Consider the following 19,597-nt stretch of genomic DNA (forward strand, 5'->3'; position numbering starts at 1 on the left):
GACACAAATATCAGATATAATTCCAGTATTCCCACAACACACTCCCTGTACAATTCCCAGGAACTTTAATTCTGCCATGTATATAGCAATAAGGAAGATAAGAAAGAGGGGGAACCCTCTGCTCAATAATGGGTTTGTTTTGCTGTTAATATACAAAGATTAATAAGTATTATAAAAAGGGAAGGTATAAAGTCAAATACATACGGTTGAGGCCAATGTCATGATACGTCAGAATAACTGGTCTGTTTCCTTTCAGTATGCCTCTTATAGTGACATGGACCACACCATGAGTTGTTTCTATGTCATGTTCCTGTAACAAGAGAATGTAAGCTCTCAGAAAAGGGAGAATGAACTTCCCAGGTTATCAAAGTTTCACAATACCTGCTTCACCACTACTTCCCAATAGCTGGGACAAGACACATCACTATAAGCACACCAGAGAGATGCTAAATTATAAAGGATATTCCTACTTTCTCATTCTTTCTAATTAAATAAATGAATGAGAAAAATATACCCCTCACCCACAAAGCTCACTTAACTGTACAGGGAAGTCAAGGGTATAATGAGAATCCACTTGGAATTGGCAATGGAAGCAAAGATCAGCAGATTGGGTAATAAGTCTGGTAAGTCTTGAGGGAAGAAAAGTTAAGGAAACAGAAGATAAGAGGTTGCTGAGTAAAAAGCCAGAGGCTTCAGAGTCTCTGAACACATACATAGCAACTGATCAGTTCAGTAGACACCTATTGGTGTGTCTGACTAGAATCGCTCCTCTTTCCTGAGAGCGACTTTTCTCAGCCATCAACATGTGCGTGGCTCCTGGCTGCCATATTTGTACAATATAACCTTACAGCCATGGCTTCCTGGAGTAAAGTGGGCATCTGGCCCTAGCTAGGTCGGCATCCTTCTCTGGGAATTTGTAACTGGAACTAAGGTATTCCATTCTTAATCTGGCTCTTCTCATGAAAAAAGAAGTAAAACTGGGGGACTTTAGACATTTCCTATTACTCTAATTCCTAGCTCTAGCTGTGTTTGCTCTTAAACTCTGAGACGGTCCCTGCATTGCCTTCTGGTTTAGGCTAGACTGGGTGGGTCTATTCCCTGTACCCAATAGGATACTAACCAAAGCAATGAGCAAAGTTTAAGATATAGTCAGAGCACAGCTCAGGAATTGAATAGTCGGAAGAGGATTCTATTGGAGATGCTGGGACCGGCACTCTAAGAGTGACTTGGTGGAAAAGAAAGGGAATGTAGAAAAGTTGAGATTTATTCTTGTGTTCTTCAATTTTTATATTTCTCAAAAATAAAAACTACCATGCCTAGCTTAAGAAATTTCTGATGAAGTCTGTACCTATTTCAGAAAATCTTACTAAATACAGAAACTACGTATTAAATACAGACAAGATTAACTCTGACAATAAGAATCCCAACAAAGGGTAAAGGGTAAAGGCTTTCAACTTTTAATTTCCTATCAAATAATGAACCCCATGAGAGCCACAGTTTCTTTCCTAATGTGAGACACAGAAGATAACTTTGGGCTAATTTGACATCAGTGTATCTCAAAGCATAAGCCAATAGATATCTCTTCTAAATCAAACCATGATGACTCAATATATCTGTTATTCTCTATTACTGCTACCTCCTATTCAAAACAGGCTTGAAAAGAAGAGTAAGACATGAAGGCAATAATGAAGAACTGTGAATTGGCTATGAAATAAAGTGTACAGTTCGGATGGGAGGAATACAAAGACATAAACCCCTGTTATTGTATGAGTGTTTCCCTTCTAGTACTGTCAAGACATACTGAAGGAAGCAGACTTGGCCCAGTGGTTAAAGCATCCGTCTACCACATGGGAGGTCCGCAGTTCAAACCCCGGGCCTCCTTGACCCGTGTGGAGCTGGCCCATGTGCAGTGCTGATGCATGCAAAGAGTGCTGTGTCACGCAGGGATGTCCCCCGTGTAGGGGAGCCCCACGCGCAAGGAGTGCGCCCCGTAAGGAGAGCCGCCCAGCATAAAAGAAAGTGCGGCCTGCCCAGGAACGGTGCCGCCCACACAGAAAGCTGACACAACAAGATGACTCAACAAAAAGAGACACAGATTCCCGCGCCGCTGACAACAACAGAAGCGGACAAAGAAGAAGATACAGCAAACAGACACAGAGAACAGACAACCGGGGCGGGGGGGGGGGGGGGGGGGAGAGAAAATAAATAAATAAATCTTTAAAAAAAAAAGACTTATTGAGTTTAGCTTTCTATATAATTATGCTACTGAGCTGTCCAGGGGAATAATTATCCCTGGTAGTAACAAATGGGGAAGTCTAGTGCTGAGACAGACCGGAGATGAAAACCTACTTCTCCCTGAGCCACCACTTGGTGAAGTCTAGTTGGACTTGAAGGATCCTAGGTTCCTCAAGAAGTTAATTCACTAAACAACTATTTATTGAAACCCTTATTATAAGCCAACCCTGGACTGAGCTCTGGAGATAAAAGTGAACAAGAGACATGTGATCTGTGCTTTCACAGAGCTTATGACCTACATCAGGAGGCAGACACACATACAAACAAACAAACCCATAATAATAGCATGTAGTTAAGTGCGATAAAGGAAATAAATTGGGTGCTATGAGAGAAAATGAAGAGGGAAGACATTAATTTAAATAATAGTTGGGAAAGTACAAACTCAATTCAATTAGATGCTATTTCACACATGGTAGAATGGCAAAAATTTTAGAGTCAGATAATTCCAAATGTTGGCTAGAATGTAGAGAAAATAAGAACTCTCATATACTTTCGGTAGGCATGTAAACTGTAACAACTCTGGAGAACAATTTGGTAATTTTTAGTAAAGTTAAGAGGCGAATACCCCAGAGCAATTCTACTTTCAGGTTTAATCTAAAGAAACTCAAACATGGTCACAAATAAAACCTGCACAGAGATATACATGGCAGCCTTGTTTATAAAGTCAGAAAAACAAGTCAGGAACAGCTAAAATATTCATCAATAGGGAAACTGATAAGCGAATTATGATATATTAATATAATGAAATATAAAGAATGAATTAGAATAAGCATTAATACACAGAGAAAATCTTGAAAATGCAATGCTGAGTGAACAAAGATGCATAAGGATATTTATGCAATATACCACTAATGTCGTTTTTTTTTAAAGCAACACTATGGATGGATTTTATATGTTTACTTACACACATTTAAAGTATAAAAACTTGGAGAAGAAAGATTCAAGAAGGCAGAGTAGAGAGCAGCAGGGTCCACTTGCCCTCCAGAAATGGCAAAAGGACACAGGCAGGTAAGCGGCTCAGCAGAAGCACTGTTCTTAGGGAAAAGGCTGGGAGCAGTGGGTGAGGGTGCAGGAGCAGCACTGGTGGCAGACTGCAGTAAAGGAGCAGAGTGTGCATCCCGGGTGAGTATTCCAACTGATCCCAGGGAAAGGATGGGGGAGTGGCCCCATCTGTCACAAGGGAATAGATGGGGAAGCAGCACCCTGTTCTCAGAGGGTGGCCCCACTGATCTCAGGGAAAGGGCAGGGGATTGTCGCAGATGACCCTGCCAGTAGCGGAAGCAGCAGCAGGGACACGTCAGGGGAAGCAGTGTGGGCCGCCAAAGAGGACAGCCTTGCAGGGCTTTGGGAAGAAGTTGGGGGAACAGCACCAGCTGATGGGAATGAGGGGTGTGAGCAGCACCCACAGCGATGAGGAAGGTATCGCCAGGCGTAGGCAGGTGCAGGTAGGTGCAGGGGGAAGCCAAAAGTGGTGCTTGGATTCTGGAGGCCAGGGTACTAGGGTACAACATCAAGGAAGGAGGTGGATGGGAAGATTGAAAAGGCTGCCACAGAGGAAATGGCTCTTAGGAAACAGTTCTTTGGAACTGGTCTGCACCCCCTTCACGGGTCCCTCACGGGGTGTTGATCTCTTAAAGATGGGCAAGTCTAAAGAATTACAATAAGCTGAAACAAGTGTCAAAGAAGAGCCTTATCACAAAATCAAACAGTGATAAAACCCCAAATGAGAGAGAAATTGATCATCAGAGTAAACTCATCAGGATAAGCAGATGCCTAGACACCAGCAAAAAATTACAAGCCATACTAAGAAATGGAAGATATGGCCCAATCAAAGGAACAAATTACTAAGTAAGAGGAAATGCAGAATTTGGAACAACTAACCAAAGATGTCCATACAAATCTCCTAAGTTAACTCAAGGAGATGAGGGACTAGATAAAGGGTATTAAGGAGATACTAGGTTGAAAAAAAAAGATGATTAAAAAAAATGAAGAAGAAAATTAAAGAAAAAGACACTAGGTGAGTATACAGAAGAAGCTGAAAAAACATAGAAAAATATTGACTCTTATGCTAATGAAAGATACAACAGATGATTAAAAATATACTAGAGGGAAACGGACTTGGCCCAGTGGTTAGGGCGTCTGACTACCACATGGGAGGTCCGCGGTTCAAACCCCGGGCCTCCTTGACCTGTGTGGAGCTGGCCCATGCGCAGTGCTGATGCTCAGTGCTGATGTGTGCAAGGAGTGCCGTGCCACGCAGGGGTGTCCCCCGTGTAGGGGAGCCCCACGTGCAAGAAGTGCACCCATAAGGAGAGCTGCCCAGCGCGAAATAAAGTACAGCCTGCCCAGGAATGGCGCCGCCCACACTTCCCGTGCCGCTGACGACAACAGAAGCGGACAAAGAAACAAGACGCAGCAAAGAGACACAGAGAACAGACAACCAGGGGAGGGGAGGTATTAAATAAATAAATCTAAAAAAAAAAAAAAATACTAGAATCACATAACAGTAGAACTGAACAGGCAGAGGAAAGAATTAATTAGAAGATTGGATATTCAAAATCAAACAGATAGAAGAACGGGTATAGGGGAAAAAAAGCAAAAAATTGAGCAGGGTCTCAGGGAATTAAATGACAGCACAAAGTGCATAAACATATGTGTTATGGTAAGAGAAATAAATAAAAATAAATCTTAAAAAATAATAATAATAAGGGACTGAAAGAGAAAAACTGCCAGCCAAGAATTCTGTATCTGGCAAAATTATCCTTCAAAAATGAGAGCAAGATTAAAATATTTACAGATAAACAGAAACTGAGAGAATCTGTAAGCAAAAGGCCTGCCCTACAAGAAATACTAAGTTCTGCAGAATGAAAGGAAAAGACAGGTGAGAGAGGTATAAAGGGTAATGTAGAAATGAAGATTATTAGTAAAGATAACTAAAAGGGTAAAAAGAGAGACAAAAATAAGATATGACATATAACAGTCTAAGGATAAAATGGTTGAAGTAAGTACTGCCTTTACAGTAATAACAATGACTATTAATGGTTAAACTCCCCAATTAAGAGGCACAGATTGGCAGAGTGGATTAAAAAAATATGATCCAGGGAAGTGGACGTGGCTCAACTGGTAGAGCATCCACCTACCATATGGGAGGGTCCAGGGTTCGAGACCTAGGGCCTCCTGACCCGTGTGGTGAGTTGGCCGACGCGCAGAGCTGCCGCACACAAGGAGTGCTGTGGCACACAGGGGTGCCCCCGTGTAGGGGTGCCCCATGCACAAGGGTTGTGCCCTGCAAGAGAGCCGCCCCGCGAGAAAAAAGCATAGCCCGCCCAGGAGTGGTGCAGCACACACGGATAGCTAATGCAGCAAGATGACACAACAAAAAAGATGGGCAGTTTCCCAGTGCCACCGAGGGTGCAAGCAAAAACAGAACATACAGCAAATGGACACAGAGAGCAGACAACGGGGGGAAGGGGAGAAAAATTAAAAAAAAAAAAACAAATCTTAAAAAAAAAAAAAAAGATCCATCTATATATTGTCTACAAGAGACTTACTTTAGACCCAAGAACAAAGGCTGAAAGTGAAAGTTTGGAAAAGGATATTCTACACAAACAGTAACAAAACACGAGCTGGGGTAGCTATATTAATATTGGACAAAACAGACTTTAAGTGAAAACCTGTTATAAGAAATGAAGAAGGACACTATATAGTAATAAAAGGGGTAATATTCCAAGAAGAAAGAACAATCATAAATACTTATGTACCTAACCAAAGTGCCCCAAAATACATGGCAAAACTGAGGGGAGAAATAGATGCCTCTACAGTAATAGTGGGAGACTTCAATACACCACTCTCAGCAATAGAACATCTAAACAGAGGATCAATAACAAAACAGAGATCTTGAATAATAAGATAAAGGAACTAGACCTAGCAGGTATATACAGAACACTGCACCCCAAAACAGTAGGATACACATTCTTTTTGAGTGCTCATGGATCATTCTCCAGAATAGACCACATGTTAGGTCACAGAACAAGTCTCAGTGAATTTAGAAAGACTGAAATTGGGAAACGGACTTGGCCCAGTGGTTAGGGCATCCGTCTACCACATGGGAGGTCTGCGGTTCAAACCTCGGGCCTCCTTGACCCATGTGGAGCTGGCCCATGCGCAGTGTTGATGCGCGCAAGGAGTGCCGTGCCATGCAGCGGTGTCCCCTGCGTAGGGGAGCCCCACGCGCAAGGAGTGCGCCCCGTAAGGAGAGCCGCCCAGCGTGAAAGAAAGTTGCAGCCTGCCCAGGAATGGCGCCGCCCACACTTCCCGTGCCGCTGACAACAGAAGCAGACAAAAGAAACAAGACGCAGCAAATGGACACAGAGAACAGACAACCGGGGGAAAAGGGGAATTAAATAAAATAAAAATAAAAATAAAAAAAAAAAAAAAAAAAAAAAAAAGAAAGACTGAAATTATACCAAGGAATTTCTTTGACCACAATGGAATGAAGCTGGAATTTTTTTTTTAAAAGGCAGAGAACTGGAAAATTCATAAATATATGGACATTAAACACATTCCTAAACAATCAGTGGGTCAAAAACTGCAAGAGAAATCAGTAAATATCGCAAGGTGAACGAGAATGAGAAAACTTACCAAAACTTATAGGATGTAGCACAGGCAGTGCAAGAGAGAAATGTATAGCCTTAGTTTGCCACAGGGCAGCCAATGCGAAAATAACAAAAAATGCGTAGGCTTTCATAATGGGAAATTTATTAGAGTAAAAGCTTACACTTCTGACGTCGTAAAAAATGTCCAAATCAAAGTATCATCAGAGATGCTTTCTCATCAAAGTTAGCTACTGGTGATCCTGGCATCTTGCCAAACGGCAAGACAAGATGGCAGTCAATCTCTGGCTAGGTCCCTGCCTTCCCCTCAAAGCGCACTGTTTCACAGAGCTCAGTTATGGGTGATCAAACACATGGTTGTCTCTTTCCTGGCCTCCTCTCTTAGCCTTGGCTGCTCTGCTCTCTCCCCAAGCCCAAATATGGATGATCAGGTGTTTGGTTTGTCTCTTTAGCCTTGAGCTGCTCCATAGGCCCAAGCACTTGGGGCCTCTTTCCGTACCTCTATTCTCTGCTGATTCCAGACTCTGGGACTTCTCAGGGACTTCTTGGGGTTTGTCTTCCTGCAGTCCTTTTTCTCACATAGCAGGGTCAAAATGCAGCTCTCTTTCTCTGTCTCTCTCCATGTGTCCTCAGTTTATATAAGATCCAGCAAGAGTGTAGAGACCCAACCTGAGTCATGCCTCACTGATATAGCCCAATCAAAAGTAATCTAATCAAGTGGTCCAACATTCACAGGAATGGATTAGTTCAAGAACAATCTTTCCTGGGATTCACAATATTCAAACTGTCATATAGCCCTAAATGCCTACATTAAAAAAAGAAGAAAGAGCTAAAATCAAAGATCTAACGGCACACTTGAAGGAACTAGAAAAAGAACAGCAAACTAATCCCAAAGCAAGCAGAAGAACAAAGATTAGAGTAGAAATAAATGAAATTGAAAATAAAAAAAACAATAAGAAAGAATTAACAAAACCAAAAGCTGTTTCTCTGAGAAGATTAATAAAACTGACAAACACTTAGCTAGACTAACAAAGAAAAAAGAGAGAAGATACAAATAAATAAAATCAGAAATGAGAGAGGGCGCATCATTGCTGGCCACACAGAAATAAAAAGGATCATAAGAGAATACTATGAACAACTGAATACCAACAAACCAGACAGGTGAAATAAATAAATTCCTAGAAACATACGAACATCCTACACTGACTCTAGAAAAAAATAGAAAACTTCAGTAGACCAATCACAAGTAAAGAAATTGAATCAGTCATTAAAAACCTCCCAATAATGAAGAGCCCAGGACTAGAATGCTTCACAGATGAATTCTACCAAGCATTCCAAAAAGAACTAATTACCAATCCAGCTCAAACTCTTCCAAAAACTGAGGTTACAGAACATTATCTAATTCATTTTATGAAGCCAACATCACCTTAATACGAAAGCTATATATGGGAACCTCTTATATTTTTTAATGTAACATGTTTTGTGATCTATGTAGCTTCAAAAATAAAATAAAATAAAATAAAATAAAATTTTAAAAAGATGCTATAGAAACTTTTGGGAAGTTGGCAAACTAGAAAGACTTGGGATTCTCGTCTCTCTCAGAAAAATAGCTAGAAGTCAGGCAGAAACGGCTTGGGAAAAAAATCTTCTAGGGCTTAAGACATTAGTAGGAAAGACACCACCCAGAAGAGAGAAAGACAAAGGAAAAGAATCATGATGGCAAAACTGTGACTTAAAAGCAACAGCTGCTACTGCCGACACCCTCCATCACACTAAAAACACTTTTACATATTCAGGCCTCTGGGTTGGCGGCTAGACAAAGAGGGCCCCAGGGATCCACCTCCCCCAGGAAAGGGGAGAGAGAAGGACACAGCCTAGCGCTGATTCAGTTTTTGACCCTCAAATTTGATCTGCTGTGTCCGACCAGCCCTTCCAAGCCAGGTGGGGCTAAGCCATTGTTTGCCTTGCAAGCCAGCATGGGAGGGGAGATCCAACCCTTTCAACCTTCCTCTCTACTAACCAGAACTGATTGTTGAGGATGCACCTCTCCAGGAATGGGGAGAGCTTTTGATCCACAAATTTGGTCTGCTCTGTCCCATGAGCCCTTCTGAGCTGGGTGGGACTATGTCATTGTTTGCCTTGGGAGCCAGCTTGAAACTAACAAGATCTGGCACTAAAAAGATCTAACCCTCCCAATCTCCCTCTCTATTAACAGGACTGATGGTTGAGAATGCAGAGGTGAGTGGAATTATTTCCTACCTGAGAAAAGGGAGGAAGCTGCCAACGAAGGTTGGAGAACTTTGAGAAAGTTTGAATTACAAGGCTCTTAGCTTCCAGGCAGGAACCTGTTAATCACATTGATCCACTCCATGTTACAGCAAACATATTTTGACCAGGACTGAACTGAGAGGGCTGCCAAAGTGTGCTATCTGCTAGCAGACTAAGGAAGTACAAGTGAGTAAATTAAAAAGAAATAAGAGGCTTTTTACAGCCTACCTCCCCAAGGCCCTATGAAGCAGGCCTGCAATCCATTACTGAGTCCAGGGCCCAGTTTTGAGCAACTACCAGGGACAATACTAAAGACCCAGGTTGAACGAAGAATCAAAGAACAGCAGTGAAACAGTCTCGTGCCACTAAATTCCTACTAAAGAGAGAGAAATGGAGCATCTGAGTAAACACACCATCCTAATCAGATGCCTAAGCATCAGCAAAAAATTATAAGCCATATTAAGAAAATGGAAGAGTCCAAGAAAAGGAATATATCAAAGCACGAGAAGAGACACAGGATTTGAGACCTCAACTAATAAGACGCACACAAATTTCCAAAATCAAATTAATGAGTTGAAAGACTATACGGCTGAAGAGATAAAAGACATCAAGTAGACGTTGAACAAGCACAAAGAAAAATTTGAAAACCTGAATAAAAAAATAACAGAGCCCATGGGAATGAAAGATATGATAGGTGAGATCAAAAACACATTAGAGGGAAGCAGACTTGGCCCAATGGATAGGGCATCCGCCTACCAAATGGGAGGTCCGTGGTTCAAACCCCAGACCTCCTTCACCCGTGTGGAGCTGGCCCATGCTCAGTGCTGATACGCGCAAGGAGTACCGTGCCTCGCAGGGGTGTCCCCCGCGTAAGGAGCCCCATGCGCAAGGAGTGCGCCCCATAAGGAGAGCCACCCAGTGCAAAAGAAAGTGCAGCTTGCCCAAGAATGGTGCTGCACACATGGAAAGCTGACACAGCAAGATGAGGCAACAGAAAGAAACACAGATTTTCAGTGCCGCTGATAAGGATAGAAGTGGTCACAAAAGAGCACACAGTGAATGGACACAGAGAGCAGACAACTGGGGGGGTGGGGCAGAAGGGGAGAGAAATATATAAAAAATAAATCTTTAAAAAACAAAAAACAAAACACATTAGAGGGAAGGGGCTGTGCCTCAGATGAGCTCCCGTCTACTATATGGGAGGCCCTCAGTTTGCATCCCGGGGCCTCCTTGTGAAGGCAGGCTGGCCCACATACTGTGGAGCGCCGTTCAGCCCGCAGATGCCATGCAACAGAAAAAGAAAAAAAAAGAAGGGAGACAAGCAAGAACACAGAAGAGCCTGCAGCGAATGGACACAGAGAGCAGTCAGCAAGCAAGCCGCAAGGGGGAGGGGAAATAAAAATAATACAGACACAGAACAACATACAGCGAATAGACAGAGAGCAGACAGCATGCAAAAGGTCGCAAGGGGGGATTAAAAAAAAAACCACAACACCAGACTCTAAATGACTAAAGAAAAAATAAGTGATACCAAAGACAGAACAGCTGAAACTGAAGACAGAAAAGAGAAAAAAAGAATGGGAAAAATTGAGCATGGGCTCAGGGAGATAAATGACATATGAAATGCAACAACATATGTGTCATGGGAGGTCCAGAAGGAAAAAGGGAAAGGGGGCAGAAAATAGCTGAAAATTTCCCAACTTTCATGAACATACAAACTTACATGCCCAAGAAGTACATGCCCAATCAGAATAAATTGGAATAGACCTACTCCAACACATACTACACATAATGTCAAACATTAAAGATAGATATTTTTGAAAACAGCAAGGGAGAAGAAAACCTTCACATATAAGGGATAACCAGTAAGACTTAGGGTGGATTTTTCATCAGAACCATGGAGGTGAGAAGACAGTGATACAATATAATTAAGAGAAAACTGCGAGCCAAGTTTTTTTTTTTTTTTTAGGTACTGAGGCCAGGATTGAACCTGGGACCTTGTATGTGTGAAGCTGGCACTCAATCACTGAGCTACATCAGCTTCCCTGAGTTGGTTTCTTTTTTTTAAGATTTATTTTATTTACTTATTTCTTCCCTCCCCTTCCATTGTTTTGCTCACTGTCTGCTCTCTGTGTCTGTTCATTGCATGCTCTCTGTTGTCAGCTCATATTTTTTAGAAGGCACCAGGAACGGAACCCAGGGCTTCCCATGTAGGAAGGGGGTACCCAATTGCTTACGCAGCATCCACTCTCTGCTTTTTGTGTCTCTCATTGTGTTTCCTTGTGTTATCTTGTTGTGTCAGCTCGCTGTGCCAGCCCATCACATCAGCTCGCTGTCTTGCTCCTCCTCTTTAGGAAGCACCAGGAACCAAACTCAGGACCTCCCATGTAGTAGGCATGCGCCTAACTGCTTGAGCCACATCCACTTCCTTCAAGGGTCTATACCTCTACAGGATATAAATGTAGCCTTGTTGCCATAACTATGTTTTCTGGATAGACAGAGGCCTGCACAGTATTTAATGAAATACTAAACTACCCTCCTGGGATATCTTGCTACTTTCTCAAAAATTCCAGAAGCTCTGGAATTGCCTAATAAAGGAAAACAGGCTAATAGGCCAACTCCTCAATCTTAATGCTTAAATTTATGGACCTAATTCTTGTAATAATGAAACAAAGCCTAATTATAGTTAATGTCTAAGGTTGCTTCCTGAAAACCTCCTTGATAATCAAATGTGGCCTCTCTAAGCCAAACACTACAAATAAACTCACAAACTCCCTCTCCCACCAACGTCAGACATGACTCTCAGGGATGAGCTTCCCTGGCACCAAGGGATTATCATCAAATGTTAATCAGTGATGCATCTGAAAAACCACCTTGATCAAAAGGGGGAAATACAAAATTTAAAAGTTTTTATAGCTTAAAGATTTCAAAGTGAGTCGGGAGGTCATTCCAGAGGTTATGCTTATGCAGGTCTCAGTCAGACTGCACAAAATGCCACAGTAAACAAAGCCATAAACAAAAGTATATTACTACTCCTGAAGACCCTAGGGATTTTCTGACACCATAGGCAAGCCACAAGGCCACATGAAATCAATACCCCCTCAGTGGGTTTTATCTGGGAATATATAAAAAGGTATTTCTCCAATATAATATAGTTACACTTAATCATGATTCTTCTACTTCTTTTATTTGAACCTATACTTTTCCATTTACTTAAGTATATGTCTCAGAGACTAAAAGCCTTCAGATTGTTCCTATGCTGATGGAGCCCTGAAACCCAGCAGATATGTGGCTAACTCCTACTCTCCAGTTTTTCGGACCTGCACTGGACAACCAACAAAATGATGATGATATACCAGCCCCAGCCCAAAAGAAAGAAGTATCTTCAACTGCAAGCAAAACAATTCTATTTCTCTATCCCATAACATTACGTCCCTTCTCAGCCTGAAGTAGTCAGAGTAGACATCATCTAAAATCCCTCAAGACTGATAAGTGAAGAAAAATAAGGGGGGGGGGGGAGTATAACTGTTGACTAAAGCAGATTTATTGTTATTGTAGTTATTATCTTGTGTTAATTGAGTAGCATGTAGCATTAATGTGAAAAATAAATTTTTAAAAAGGGGAAAAAAAACTTGGAGAAGAATGCTCACTAACTTTATGACTTTTCTTATGGGAAGGTAGGGGATGAATTCTGAAAAGGAAGTGAAGGAGGCTTCACTATCTCAGGTTTTATTTCTCAAGAGAAAGAACGAATAAAAAGAAAGAGAAGAAAAGACAGTCCCTGCCAAATGGAGTGACACTACAGGGAGTCCAAATTGAAAACGATATGCAACAATCTGTCACCATGACAATCTAGTTGCTGGAACTTTCCTTTCATCATACCCATGCCATCAGCAGAGTGTGGCTTAAATATTCCAGCTTGGCCTCAGATGATCTAAAGAGAACTGAAAGAAAAACCAGTTCACATTTTGGTCCTAAGATTAACAGGATCTCCCCCAAACCAGGTAATTAATGGTGAAATTGGCATGGAGGTGGAGAAGGACAGTGAACTACTAGGGAAGTTCAGGAACAGGATGATGATAAGGAAAGAAAAAAGAAGGGGTAAAAAAAAATTATGAAAGGAAAGTAATGAGAGAGTAGGGGCAAAGTAACTATGTTGTCATCATTTACCTGGATAAAATTCAGAGTTAACAATGAACTTACAAAATTTCAACTTTCTAAAGAGATCATATCCTCTTGTCTCCCCATAACATGCCCTCAAATTGTGCAATGTCCAAAGTATCAAAGGCCAAAGAGTCCTAGGTCCTATCTGTCAATCTTGTTGCCCTTTTTGGGGAAGCCCATGGTTGTAAGTATCTCAAAAAGTTTCTCATTTTGAGAGTATGTGAATGTAATTATTCTTAGCAGAATAGAGAATGTGAAAAGAAAGATGACACTCAACTCCACCAAGACTCGTAGGCATAGCCTTTGTGACTTTACGTATGAACTGCTCACCTGAGCACAGCGATCCATTTGGAGTTGAGTTACCAAGAGAGGCTCTGGCTATAAAGGTGATTCAAAGGTCAGGCCACAGAAGGGTAATGCTGCTGCCACCTCTCTGATTTAGTCAACTACCACCTGCTTTATGAGCTGTTTCTCCAGTTACCCACATCCTATACCCCGGTATTCTAGAACAGGACACGACTGCACAATGAAAGTCTGTGCCCACGACAGCTTCCAATAGGCTCTTTCATAGATTTTCCCCCGACTGCTTTCTGATTATTTACCATCTCTGAGGCTATGTATTTCTTGAACATGATCTCTTTATTGTCCAGGCTTATAAAACAGCCTGAAGTCACATAGGTCCCGACACACTTCTCCATCCTAGAAAGCCTAAGAATCTCTACTCAAAAAAAAAAACAACAACAACAAAAAAAAGCTAGGATTTACCATTATTTTATAATCAATTTTCACATTTTTTTTAGTCCTTTTTGGCTAACTCTATTGAAATCCAAAATCTGACTTGTCGTAACTCTCTAAACACAGTTAAATTATGATTACCTCATTCTGGTTATTACTTCTTCCCTTCCTGGCCAGTCTGAAAGAGCTTAGGTAAATTTGTATGACAACATACTCTGGGAAATGTCAACATTTTTATTAGTATGAAATTTTATTCTTAAAATTGTTTTAAATAAGCAGTCTACTGTATGAGTCTTGGGTAGAGGTTTTGTTATGTAAGACTTTTTATTTAAAATATACCAATACTAGCTTACCTTTGTACGATGACTTGGATTAAGTTCTTTTTCTTTCTTGTGGCAAAATATATATAAAATAAGAGTTGCTATTTTAGCCATTTTTAAGTGGACAAGTCAGTGGCATTAAATTATTTTGTTTAACCTTGTTTAATCACATAGTAAAAGAACCTCCCTCCATAATGACTCAGCTTTCTATCAGTATATCACATTTTTCTTTTTAAAGTTCTATTACACATTTTCCCCTACTGTAGCCTCAACTCTCTCCCCTCTTACCTTTTACACCTTTCAGCCTCGTTCAATCAACATTCTTTCAAACATCTATTATTTTTCATCCACAACTCTCAGCATTTTCATTTTCATAAATCATGCCCTTTATTTGAAAGCTTTTGCAACTATGTCAACCTAAAAGCAGGTCCTTCCCTCCTTCAATGTCAATTCCAACCTCTTCTTCACACAGCCTTGGTTAACCATGAGGAGAAAAAGGATGAATGACAATGGTAGCACAACATTGTGAATGTAATTAATCTCACTGAACTGTTTACCTAAAAAATGGCTAAAATGGGAAATTCTATTATATATATATGTGTTATCACAATAAAAATAAATTTTGGGGGGGAAGAAAGCCACGGAAACAAGAAGCTGGAAACAATGAAACCTGGAAGAGAGAGACCAGGAGATACCGCCATGTGCCTTATCAGCAGCTGGTCTTCAGGAAGAAGTTTTATTAATGTTAGATAAAGTTTTAAGAAAAGTTTTCTGTCCTCAATATGTTAATGAATTGGCTGTCATCTTCAAAAGAAGAGAAAATTGTTCATAAGGAAACTGTGTCATCGAGTGAACTGAGAAGTAGAAAGATGCAGCAAAGTTCCCAGCAGAGTATATGACCCATAGTTGGCCCATGGATACTTCCTGCTCAAAGCACTCTGAAAGACAATTTCAAGACCAAGACCAGGCTGGCTTACAGAATCAAAGGGACCATGTTGTGTGTGATGCCAGCTGACTGAAAGGGACAATTTTCCTTAAATTTTTATGGAATAACAAGTCCCGCTCCCCCCTCCCCCCATAACAAGAGCTCCTCCAGTCTCCTTCCAATCCACAAGAATCTGCTCCCTTCATAAGCAGGGTCATGCTCAGAGTAGGCAGAAGGTAGAGAGCTGTAAGGGCTTTGGGGAGTTATCTTCTTCCTGGTCCTCTTGGCATCTTGGAGCTCACCAGTTACCCATGCTCAGGTGGCGTGGCCATCAAGGAGGCCAGTAAACCCATGTATCCAACTTGCAGGGTCCACACATCCAAGTCAGAGAATCACCTGCTTAGCAAACAGGAATAACTAAAGGATCCTATCCCTAGCCAAATAACTTTTTCTTTTTTTTATTGTTCTGCTTTTTAAAAATGTTTTTTTTACTTTTTTTATTTTTATTTTCTTCTTTTATTTAATGTTATGCTTTTCTGTTTGTTGTTTTTTTCCCTAGCCAAATAACTTTAATAGTGGTTTTCAACTTCAGCTGTGGGAGCTTTAAAAATCTCAAAGCCTGGGAAGCGGACTTGGCCCAGTGGTTAGGGCGTCCGTCTACCACATGGGAGGTCCACAGTTCAAACCCCGGGCCTCTTTGACCCGTGTGGAGCTGGCCCATGTGCAGTGCTGATGCACGCAAGGAGTGCCTTGCCACGCAGGGGTGTCCCCCACGTAGGAGAGCCCCACACGCAAAGAATGAGCCCCAGAAGGAGAGCCACCCAGTGCAAAAGAAAGTGCAGCCTGCCCAAGAATGGTGCTGCACACATGGAGAGCTGATACAACAAGATGATGCAACAAAAAGAAACACAGATTCCCGGTGTCACTGATAGAAGGATAGAAGTGGTCACAGAAGAACACACAGATAGCAGACAATGGGGGGGGGGGGTAGGGAATAAATAAAAAATAAATCTTAAAAAAAAAAAAAATCCCAAAGCCTAAACCCTAAATCGTTAAAATCAGAATCTTACTTTTTTTGAGATATTTTACATGCCTCTGAAATGTATTAATCTTAAATATACAGACCAGTATTTCGGCAAATGTAAAGGCCCATAACCCACAGTCCCATCAAGATATAAAAGACTTCCATCATCTCCGAATGTTCTTTCCTGCCCTTTCCTAATCACTCTCCATCCTCACAACCATTGTTCTTTTATTACCATAGATGAGTTTTGCTTGTTCTAGAATTGTGTATGAGTAGAATCACTCAATATGAAAAAATATATATATATATAAAAAAAGAACCCAGGGGAGTAGACTTGGCTCAAGCAGTTGAGTGCCTGCCTCCCACACAGGAGGTCCCAGGTGTGGTTCCTGGTGCTTCCTAAAGATGACAAACATCAAGCAGACAACAAGCAGATATTAAGCAAAAAACAATGAGCAGACAATGAGCAAAAACAAGCAAGACAATGAGCAAACAACAAACAAACAACGAACAAAAATAAATGCGCAGGGAGTGGACGTGGCTCAAGCAGTTGAGCACCCACCTCCAACATGGGAGGTCCTGGGTTTGATTCCCCCTGCCTCCTAAAGAAAAAACAGACAATGAGAAGATGAGGAAAAAAAAAACAGTGAGCAGACAACGAGCAAAAACAATAAGTAAACAGGTGAGGGAGCCATCTCAGGAGGGGGAAAGAAAAAAAAATCCCAGAACACCTTTAGGACAAGGACTCCCAAGAAAAGTCCATGTAGGAGGGATCCAGGCCTGGCCAATTCTAACACCTTACTATGGTTACAGTGAGCGGCTCAGCAATGTGCATGGGACCCACATACCTGCATACGACCCATGCTAAGACAATGAGAACCCTTGTCTGGACATTCCCCCCAAAGTTATAGGTAAAGATCTTCTCTTAGCAGCAAGGCCGCCAAGTTGGATATGTGTTTTGAGCAGGTGGCAGGCAACAAGTCCATGATGTGTCAGAGTAGGTCTAAGAAATAGAGCCCTAGGTAGTTTGTATGCACCCCAGAAAAACATGTTCTTAAAGTTAATCCATTCCTGAGGGTATAAACCCATTTTAAGTAGGACCTTTTGATGAGGCTGCTTTAGTTAAGGTGTGACCCACCTAATTCAGGATGGATTTTAATCCTATTACTGGAATCCTTTATAAACGGGTGAATACAGAGAGAGAGAGAGAGCCATGAAAGCAAGAAGCTGAAATCAATGAAACCCAGAAGAGAAGGGAGAGATCAGTAGATGCCACCACATGACTTGCCAGCAGCAGAGAAGCCAAGGATTGCCAGCAGCAGCTGGTCTTAGGGAAGAAAGCATCTTGATTTGATGATGCCTTGATTTGGACATTTTCACTGCCTCAAAAGTATAAGCTAATAAATTCCCATTATTTAAGCCAGCCCATGTCATGGTATTTACTTGGAGCAGCCTAGTAGACTAAAACACCTAGGAAAAGCGGGAAAGGGAATTGAGATTAGGAGGTGATGACAGAACAGGACATTAGTTTTTTTCTATAAGATTCTTTATTTTTCCTAAAGGAAAATAAAGTCACCTATATAGTTAGAACTTAATAAACATCACACCAAAAATGGGGCTGGGGGTGGGCATCTTAGGAAGACCTGTGAACAAAGGTCAGAGAGATAGATAGCACAAAGTGAAAGTAGGGGTAGGTCAACAATAATTTCAGTTTTCCTAGGGGTTAGGGTGGATAAAGGAAGCAATGGGACATGAAGCTGAAAGGTGGACTGGGATCAAGGGAGGAACATGGAACAGATTCAAGTTCTCTAACACAAACTGCAACAGGCACGAGGATCCCAGCTATTTTCATACACCTCTTTCTCTACTGAAGGAACTTTGAGAAAATTTATTCCACTTAATTCTTACTTTGTAAAATATCCATTAGCCAAGTTTAAAAGTTGTTTTTAAACCCCTTCAGAACAGTCAGTCACATACACATATTTGAATTGTGGTACTAAAAACCAGACGTCATGGATAGGTTTTATAAATGAATCCTCTAAAGAAAAACTACAATTAAACAGCTAGCATGAAGTAACTCAATCCTTGGCCATGCCTGGGTTATGCTAGGAGCAAGAACACCATCTTGTGTGTTCACTCCCTTAACAGCCTCTTTTATGGGAATGATATATTCTGGCAGACAGACAGCTTCTTCATTTCTCTCCATTAATATATACTGAGTGCCCCTCTGGTGGAAGTAAAAGGCAACCTGACAAAAATATTCCAAGAGCCTTAAACATGCTTATTCCAAGAATCCATCTTAGGAAATAATAAAAATTTATGTAGAAACTTTTTCAGTTAATTTAACATTACACTGGGAAGAAAGGAATATAGTCTGATTTCCAATAATAATGGAATAGTTAAGCCATGGCATAGCCATATGATGAAATAATAGGTAGTCAAAAATTATTTTTATGAGTTTTAAAATGACATGGAAATGAGTTTACGTTCTCATGTTAAGAAAAGAAGGTACTAAATTGTACATACAGTTATGACTAACCCATATAAATAAAAAGCATTATTTGTATAAAAATATATACAGACACCAAATTAACATGGCTGTCCCTGGATTCTGGGATTATGTGATTTTTTTCCCCCTAGCTACTTTACAGTTCTTCTCTGTGCCTCCCAAATGCTCGATTATGGACATTCATTCTTTTAATAACCAGAGCATAAAAGTAAAAACTGTAAAGAAATATAATAAAATACGGTCATCTCTGGGTAGCAGGATAATAGGTAATTTTTAATTGTTATACTTTAAATTTTCTAAACTTGTTTCTGATTATACATAAAATAAATATGTAATCAGAATACATCTCATATACACAGAAAAGCTATGGCATCTGTCCCAGCTCTAGTTCCAAACTTCTAAACAGCTTCACAAGGAGGGAAGGATTAAACAGCACTTAAGCAGATAAATGGACAGCAATAAGCCTGCTGATTCACTGATTTAGCATGCATTAGGTTCTTTTCTCATCAATTCTAAGCATGTCACTGCTAATCATTCTCCTTTTCTTATTACTCTTATATCTATAACTACTGTTTGCCTCTGAGAAACTATAGCAATGAAGTCACTTAGAACAATCAAAGAACCAAAGGAAATGCTACACTTCTAAATATATTTCAATTTTTTCTTTTAAAGCATGTAGTTGATTAATGAAGAAAAACAGAGTGAAGGAAAGTCAATTCAGATTCGAGTTGTGAGACTGGTTGA

At 40.8% G+C, this 19,597-nt stretch overlaps 1 protein-coding gene across 8 annotated transcripts in view; it reads right to left on the reverse strand.

Annotated features, from left to right (window-relative positions):
• NDRG3 (NDRG family member 3) overlaps positions 1–19,597 on the reverse strand; it is a 117,373-nt gene that overhangs the window by 61,716 nt on the left and 36,060 nt on the right. For 7 of the 8 annotated variants that reach the window (XM_004459038.3, XM_058287037.2, XM_071211699.1 and 4 more), the window contains one exon: positions 205–310. In XM_004459038.3, the coding sequence (XP_004459095.1) occupies positions 205–310 (106 nt within the window). Of the gene's footprint in view, positions 1–204; positions 311–13,670; positions 13,779–19,597 lie in introns of those variants that run through there. The other variant, XM_058287040.2, reaches the window with a different exon arrangement.

Source organism: Dasypus novemcinctus, chromosome 24 (assembly GCF_030445035.2).
Source record: "Dasypus novemcinctus isolate mDasNov1 chromosome 24, mDasNov1.1.hap2, whole genome shotgun sequence".
Lineage (NCBI taxonomy): Eukaryota > Metazoa > Chordata > Mammalia > Cingulata > Dasypodidae > Dasypus > Dasypus novemcinctus.